Source organism: Coenobita brevimanus, chromosome 97 (assembly GCF_032717465.1).
Source record: "Coenobita brevimanus isolate Jiangsu-jjx chromosome 97, ASM3271746v2, whole genome shotgun sequence".
In the NCBI taxonomy this organism is placed as follows: Eukaryota; Metazoa; Arthropoda; class Malacostraca; order Decapoda; family Coenobitidae; genus Coenobita; species Coenobita brevimanus.
The window spans coordinates 45,696,327-45,705,074 of NC_137050.1; the positions used below are offsets into that span (position 1 = coordinate 45,696,327).

Below are 8,748 nucleotides of genomic sequence, written 5' to 3' on the forward strand. Positions count from 1 at the left end.
CATATTTGAACTTATTTTTTGGGAGATTTTTTTTTTTTTTTTTTGGGTTAGGGTAGGTTAGGTTAGTAAATTATAATAATTAGGTCAGTTGAAAATAACAAATAATTTTTAAGTATAAACATAATAGATCCAAATTCTAAGTTATGCCGCCGTATGCATTCGATAAACTTAAACTCGGTTGTAACGAGTGGATTTCTGTCACGGAAGGAGCGTAGTTTGTGGGCAGCATGTTTCCATTATCCACCATAGCTGTATTTATCTATGTATGGAGCAAGGAGATGATTATTATACTTAAATATTACTTGGTACTATTATTAATTAAATTATTATTATTAACAAACCATACCTAACCTAACTTTTTAAAAAGTAATTTCTCCCGAAAAAAAATCTAATATAGAATCAGCATAAAAATATGTATTAGTGACGAAATTTTCTTTAAAAGGGGAGAACTTGCACCAAACACAGAAGATCCGGTGGGCCAATTTGAGTGCGAGGATGAAGGACGATGGTTAGTCGGAAACATCAGGTCAGGTGAGAAGCCTTTCCCACAAGAGGGTTAATCTGACCCATGAGGTCATGTCGGGTATCCTTTTTTGTTTTTTTATGCGAGGAAGAAGGAACCAAAGGCCATGAGCCCGCAGTAACAGTTCCCTCCAAGAGAAAAACAAAATACAATAAAGAGCCAAATTCAAGATCCGATCATTTTGAGATGCCTGGACACACTGCGTTTGAAAGACTGGAGATCATAGGCAGCAGGAAATACAGACAGAGGGAGACAGTTCCAGAGCTGACCTGTTGCATAAATGAAAGACTGGGAGTAACGGTTAACTCTTGCATTAGAGAGTTGGACAGAAAAGGGATGAGAGTTTGCTGCCAGACGGGTGCTACGCGCCCGTCGTAGAGGTGGAGGAATGCAAGCAGACAGTTCAGAGGAGCAGTGACCATTAAAGTAGCGATAGAAAAGAGATAAAGATGCAACAGTGCGGCGAAGAGACAGAGGTTGAAGGGAGTCAGTAAGAGGAGGAGAGTTAATGAGACGAAAAGCCTTTGACTCCACCCTATTGAGAAGAGCTGTATGTGGGGAGCCTCCCCACACATGAGAGTTGTACTCCACACAGGGGCGGATAAAACCCCTGTATAGAGTCAACAATTGTGCACGGATTAGCTGTTCGGCAACCCTCTTGTGGATGTTGGTCTTTCTGCGTGTGGGTGTGTGTATATATATATATATATATATATATATATATATATATATATATATATATATATATATATATATATATATATATATATATATATATATATATATATATATATATATATATATATATATATATATATATATATATATATATATATATATATATTGCCAGACGCCTTAATTCCATGCAGAATGGCCACAAGCAAATCGCCTCCACGTCGCCCTGTCCCCCGCCATTTCACTGCCCTGCTCCCAACTCACACCTCCCTCTCTCATATACCGGTGCCTCTCTCCTCCATCGCTCCATCTCATCATTGGCCTCCCCCTCGCTCTCCCCCCTCCCCCTCGCTCACATACACTCTCTTCGTCAGTCTCACTCTCCATCCTCTCCACATTGCCAAACCACCTCAGTGTGTTTCTCCTAACACTTTTTATCACATTTTTTTTTTTTTAAATAACAGAACGGAGGAAGGAAAAACAAATGGGGGAAAAAAAAAAAATCCATACACCAGACTACTGGTGTCCTCCATTCATAAAATATCTGTAACAGTTAGGCTTGAACAGTTGTGGGTTGAAATTTGGAGGAAAACAACTCTGGGGAAGCGAGTTCCAGAGAGATGCAGTTCGGGGAATGAAAGAATTCTGATAGGCAGAAGTTCTGCAATATGGTTGAGTGACATTCCAGTCATGAGCACTACCAGATGCCCGTGTAGCACGAGGGAAGGCATGGAGAGGCGGCACCATGGACGCAACCTCGTCTGAGCACTTGCCAAAAAAATATCTGTAAAATAATGCAAGGGAGGCAACATTCCTTCTTACTTGCAGGGGAGGTAGTTTATATGTAATGGCAGGGTTGTTAATGATTCTAACAGCTTTATTCTGAATTTTGTCCAGTTGTCTCAATGCAACCTCTCCACAACCATTCCACAAGGGTGAGCAATATTCAAGCTGAGAGCGCACATGACTTTTATAAATTATAGCTAACTGCTCATCGGTGAAGAAGTTACGGACTCTGTACAATAATCCAAGTTTCTTTGAGGCGGCCTTAGCAAGTGATCTGACATGAGAGGTCCAGCTGAGGGCACTGTTAAGTGAGACACCAAGAATTTCAATACTTTTGGAGATGGGAATATTATTAGCACTGAAGGTAATGTACGAATCTGGCAATATCTGTCTATTAGTAAACTGTATATATTTAGTTTTACTAGCATTAAAAGAGACAAGGTTGTTTTGTCCCCATTCACTGATTGTAGCTAGATCTTGATTTATGGAGATGGCTGTACTGAGTTGAGAGGTAGAGATATTAGACTTTGTAAATGGATGTCTGAGTGTGAATGAACTATGTAGTGTTGAGTCATCTGCATATGAGTGAACGGGATTGTGAGTGACAGATAAGAGATCATTAATATGAACCAGAAATAGGGTCAGCGCCAGAACTGATCCCTGTGGCACGCTGGCGTTAATTGAGTGGAAATTGGAATATACATCATCTACTTTTACTCTTATTTTCCTGTCACTAAGATAAGAAGAAATCATAGGAACAAAAGATGTTAGTCCATAGCAAGGGAGTTTGGACAACAGGGAACGGTGCCATACCCTATCGAAAGCTTTAGAGATATCAAGAGCTACTGCATGAGTTTCTCCAAAGAGATCAATTGATTGATGGATGGTATGAGTTAAGAGATTGAGTATGTCAATGGTGGATCTTTCGTGGCGAGAACCGTATTGTCTATCACTAATTAAGTTGTTGGATTCAAGATGTTTAACAATATGCTTATTAATTTAAGTTTCAAATACCTTACCAAGAGAAGATGTGATAGCTATTGGTCTGTAATTGGAGGGGTCAGACGAACTTCCTTTCTTCGGAACTGGGTGGATATTGGCTTCTTTCCATGAATTTGGGAATAAAGAAGTACGTATGCATAGTCTGAATAATTTGGCTAGGACAGAGGCAAGTTCAGGGGAACACTTTTTCAAAACAATTGGAGGAATTCCATCTGGGCCTGGAGCTTTGTTGGTAGGTAAATTGTCTAGAATGGATTTTACGAATCTTGTCTGTATTTTAAGTGGGGCAATTTCGGGAGAATCAAGTTCCAGTACTGAGACATTCTGGCTGGTATCATCAAAGGTAGAGTTTCTTGCAAAGGTACTAGCAAAGATATCTGCTTTCCCACGTGGGTCATTTGTAATAATGCCATCTGAAGATTTTATTGGGGGAATGGAAGATGACTTGTTAATGTTATTATTGAAAGAATTAAGAGTTGACCAGAATATTCTAGTGTCATTAGGGTTGTTAAGTAGTTTTGATGCTTGCTTTTGAAGAAAGTTTGATTTAGATAGATTTAATACAGCTTTTGCATGATTTCTAGCAATTTTAAATTGGGAGAGTGATTCAGATGTTTTTGATTTTAAGTAAGAGTTATATGCTAATGACTTTTGGGCTGTTGCTCTGGCACAATTGCCATCAAACCATTTTGGAGAGTTTGATCTTTTAGTGAAGTGTTGACTTGGTATGAATAAATCCATACCAGCTAGTATTAAGTCGCAAATGTGGGACTGGGTAGTATTGGGATCACTAGAGAAGAAAGACTGCCATGGAACATCAGCAAGATAATTTCTAAATCCATCCCAGTCTGCCCTGTCAAAGTGCCATGGGGTCACCCTGACAGGTTCGGAATGGGGAGGTGTAGGAGGGTTAACTAATGAGGCTTTGATGAGATTGTGGTCAGAGGATCCAAGTGGTGACAGTACCTCTATCCTGTATTGATCTGGATTATTTGTCAAGAATAAATCCAAGAGATGGGCATTATGGTCAGGATTATCAGGTATTCTGGTTGGTTGCTTTACCAGCTGGGTAAGATTAAACGATTCCGCAAACAGCTCGCATTCTAGACCAGCATCGTCAGTCCGGGCAGAATGCAATAACCATTCAACATTGTGTATGTTAAAATCACCCAAAATGGTAATTTCATTGCCAAGGGCAAGGTCAAGGTTACTCAACTGAGTGGATATGGAATCAAATACACTGGGTCCCGAAGAAGCATTGGGGGAAAGATAAACTACACAGATATATTTGGAAATGTTTTGGCAATTTAATTTATATAATGAGTAATCAAAACTGGATGAAGTGAAGTTTAAAATAGTATCAACTGCATATTGGGATTTGATATAACAACAGGTGCCGCCCTTGTTTCGAAAGTTTGTAAGGAGATGGTAACCGGGAAAACAAAATGGAGATATATCGGTAGAGGATATATATATCCACATCCACACCGCAACGCTCCTTCACATCCTCATTTGTCAATCTGTCTCTCCATGTGACTCTACATGCACCTCTCAAATAGCTCAAATTGTTGTACCCTTTCAAGCACTTCACCCTCCAAACTTCCATCCTTACTCATCACACTACCCAAGTACTTAAACATACTCACATTTTCCATTTCCTCCTCATCCAGCCTCACTGTACATTCACTGACTTCACTTCACTCGAATACCATAATTTTACTTTTCCCTACATTCACCTTTAGATTCCGTTTCCTACATACTCTCACAAAGTCATCTACAGTATAATATATATATATATATATATATATATATATATATATATATATATATATATATCTATATATATATATATCTATCTATCTATCTATCTATCTATATATATATACAGTAATCTCTATACTCCAGACCCCCACTATCCAGACTCCCCACTTACCTGACATTTTGGGCCCTGGACTTCATAACCCTCAATTGCCCCCCAAATGCAAAAAATCCTAAAAAATCCGAATTTCTTCCCCCCCGTAATTTGAACTCGGCACAAGGCGTGGACCAGCTGTGTTTTGGTGAGTAGTTCTGCTGACGTCGGCTAGAGCGCCCCTGCATCCTCCCCACTTCCCACCTGTTATTCGTCGTGAATGCATGCTCCTCACTATGGCCGCCCACGTGCTTGCTTTTGTGGTGGTGCCCTACCTCCTGTAGGCTCTGCTGTTTCTCTCCTGCCTCTTCTTCGTGTGTGTGATGATGGTCCCGTTGCCCGAGAAGAGGAAGTGAGTGGGTTTGACTCTGGAGAAGAAGAGGGAGATATTGGACAAGGTGGACGCGAGATGATTGACCTCACGCATCCTCCGTGAATTCAACCTGGCCCGCTCTACATTGTTTGATATCAAGAGATCCCGTGACAAACTCATGCAGTACATGGTTGACTTCTCATCGAAGAACAAACGCAATGTCAAGAGGAAGATGATGTTTACTCCCCGATATACAGAAATTGACCGCTCCATGTTGATTTGGTATTGTCAAGAACGTGCTGCTGGTGAGTTGGTGCGTGGCACAGAGTTGAAAGCTGCTGCTGAGAAGTTCACGAGGTTATATGACATCCCAGACTTCAAGGCATCTGAGGTTGGCTCTTTACTTTCAAGTTATGGCATGGCCTTACCAACCATAAGGCAGCAAAGCTTTGGGCACCTATGAGGAGGGAGTTGAGGAGTTTTGGCAGAAGGTGAAGGGCTTGATCAACAGGGAGGGCCTCACTCTTTGTCAAGTCTACAGCGCTGACAAAACTGGTCTATTCCATCGCTCTATGCCAACGAACACTCTAGCTGAGGAGACGGAGAAGTGTGTACCTGGCCGCAAGCTTTGCAAGCAATGGTTATCTGCTTTGTGTTGTGCCAATACTAACGGCATGCACCAGCTCAAGCACGTTATTGTTGGCCGTGCAAAGCAGCGTAGGTGTCTTTGAGGGGTAATGGATGTACGTCCTTCCTGTCTTTTGATACCATTCTGTGAAGGCATGGTTCACAGCCAAGATCTTTAAAGACTGGTCCCATCGCCATTTGAGGAGTAGACTGTAGCACCAGTCGAGCAGGGCAGTACTCCCAAGGTGGATGGAAAGCTGATGACAGGGAGTGCTGGAGCTCCCGTTTCATCAGCCCTCAGGACTAGTTCCTGACCATCCCCCTTTACTGAACTTTTTCAGTGTCTCAGTTACACAGAGAGTAGGCCAGCATGCTCTCTTGTACAAATTTCTCTAACTATCTACACCAAACTACATGCACAGTACACACTACACTTCCCTTTCCAAAATGTAAAAAATTATGGCATCTCTTCACCAAGCCTCGGAGTCCCCAGAGGGGGGAACCATAAATGCTCCCACCATCCGCCCCTCTCCCGGTGACGACTCAAGGTGCCTGGAACCACTGTCTGATTCACTTTTTCATTTCTGCAACATTCGCGGCCTTTCCTCTAACTTTCGCTCTGTTGAGCACCACCTCTCCTCCTCTAAACCTCACCTTCTTTATCTAACTGAGACTCAGCTGTCTGAGGCAACTGACAGCAAACCCTTTTCTGTATCCTCCTACTTTCTCTATACTCATTTCAAAGCCAAAGTTGGCTGTTGTGTATATATACACAACGACTTATCTTGCTCTTGTGTTCCTGAACTCGATTCTTCTGAATTCTCTACACTCTGGCTTCGGCTTTCCTGTCATTCTCTGACTAAATATATCTGTGCTGTTTACTTATCCCCTAATTCTACTGACTATCAAAAATTCTTCGATTATCTTACTTCTGCGATGGAACACATTCTATCCATTTCTCCTTTCTCAGAAATCTCCATTCTAGGAGATTTCAATGTTCACCACCACCTTTGGCTCTCCTCTCCTTTCACTGATTCACCTGGTGAACAAGCCTACATCTTTTCTATCCTTAATGACCTAGAGCAGCTTGTACAGCACCCTACCCGTATCCCTGACCGCCTTGGAGAGAGCTCCAACATACTTGACCTCTTCCTCACAACTAATCATTCTGCTTACTCTGTTAATCTTTTCTCTCCGTTGGGCTCCTCCGATCACAACCTTATCACCTTAACCTGTTCTATCACTCCGGTACGGCCTGTGGACCCTCCAGGGAAACGTCGTCTGTGGCATTTTGGAGCCACGGACTGGGAGGCCCTCAGGCAGTACTTCTTTGATTTTCCCTGGAATGATTATTGCTTCCATGGACGTGAGCCATCTGAGTGTGCCTTCCGCATTATGGAGGTTATTCTCTCAGGCATGGAAGCATACATTCGTTTCTCATATCCTTTGACTAACGCAAGAAAGCCTTGGTTTAATCATGCTTGTTCTAATGCTGTTCGCAACAAGGAGAGGGCCTAGAAAAGGTACCAGAGCCAACCCACCCCTGAATCACATCATCTTTACATTTCTGCCCGGAATCGTGCTAAGTCTGTTCTTCGCTCTGCTAAAAATAATTTCATTCGTACTAAATGCTCTCAACTCTCCAAATCGAATTCTTCCTGCTCCTTCTGGCACCTTGCCAAAAACCTTTCTAACAACTTTACCTCATCATCCTTCCCTCCTCTTTTCTACTCTGATGTTTCTGTAGCTATTTCTTCTACTGATAAAGCAGTTCTCTTCGCACAGACTTTCTCCTCCTATTCCACTTTAGACGATTCCTGTGCTGTTCCTCCATCACTTGCCCCCTCTGACTTCCTCATGACTGACAATAAAATTTCTTCAGCTGATGTATTTTCTGCCATCACTGGCCTCAGTACTAACAAGGCATATGGGCCTGATGGGGTCCCTCCTGTTGTTCTCAAGAACTGTGCTTCTATGCTTACACCCTGCCTAGGTAAACTCTTTCGCCTTTGTCTGTCAACTTGTACCTTTCCTTCTTGCTGGAAGTTTGCTCTCATTCAGCCAGTCCCAAAGAAGGGTGACCACTCCCAACCCTCCAACTATCGTCCAATTGCTTTAACGTCCTGTATTTCAAAAGTTTTCGAGTCAATTCTGAATAGAAAAATTTTAAGGCATCTTTCCTATGACAACCTTCTTTCCAATCGTCAGTGCGGGTTCCGTCAGGGACGCTTCACTGGCGATCATCTCACCTACCTTTCAGACACCTGGTCATCCTCCTTTCGGGACTTTGGCGAAAGCTTTGCCATTGCACTTGACATCTCAAAGGCTTTCGATCGAGTCTGGCATAAATCTTTAGTTTCCAAACTGCCCTCCTACGGTTTCTATCCTTCTATCTGTGCCTTCATCGCTAGCTTCCTTTCTGGTCATTCTATAGCCACTGTTGTAGACGGCCATCGTTCTTCTCCTAGATCTATCAACAGTGGTGTTCCTCAGGGCTCTGTCCTATCACCAACTCTCTTCCTTTTATTCATCAATGATCTTCTAAGCTGTACATCTAACCATATCCACTCATACGCTGATGACTCCACCCTTCACCTTTCCATTCGGTTCCTGCAACGCCCATCTCAACAGTTACTTCAACAAACAAGGGATGAGGCTATGGCACACCTAATGTCTGACTTGGCTCGTATCTCTGACTGGGGTAAAAATAATATGATTGTTTTTAATGCATCTAAGACTCAGTTCTTACATCTATCAACCCGACAAAATCTTCCACAGGTATACCCACTAATGTTTAATAATATTCAGCTTAATCCTGCATCATCCTTGAAAAATGCTTGGGGTTTCATTTAATCGGAACTTATCTTGGAAAGATCATATTACATCTCTTGTAAAATCTGCTTCGAAGAG

The 8,748-nt window shown here is 42.1% G+C and overlaps 1 protein-coding gene across 1 annotated transcript in view; it reads right to left on the reverse strand.

The window, feature by feature from the left end:
- Positions 1-4,945, reverse strand: part of LOC145413686 (uncharacterized) — a 65,401-nt gene extending 60,456 nt beyond the window's left edge. The window contains exon 1 of the mRNA XM_080283341.1: positions 4,920-4,945. Within this exon, the coding sequence (XP_080139467.1) occupies positions 4,920-4,945 (26 nt within the window). The remainder of the gene's footprint in view (positions 1-4,919) is intronic.
- Positions 4,946-8,748: the final 3,803 nt, after the last annotated feature.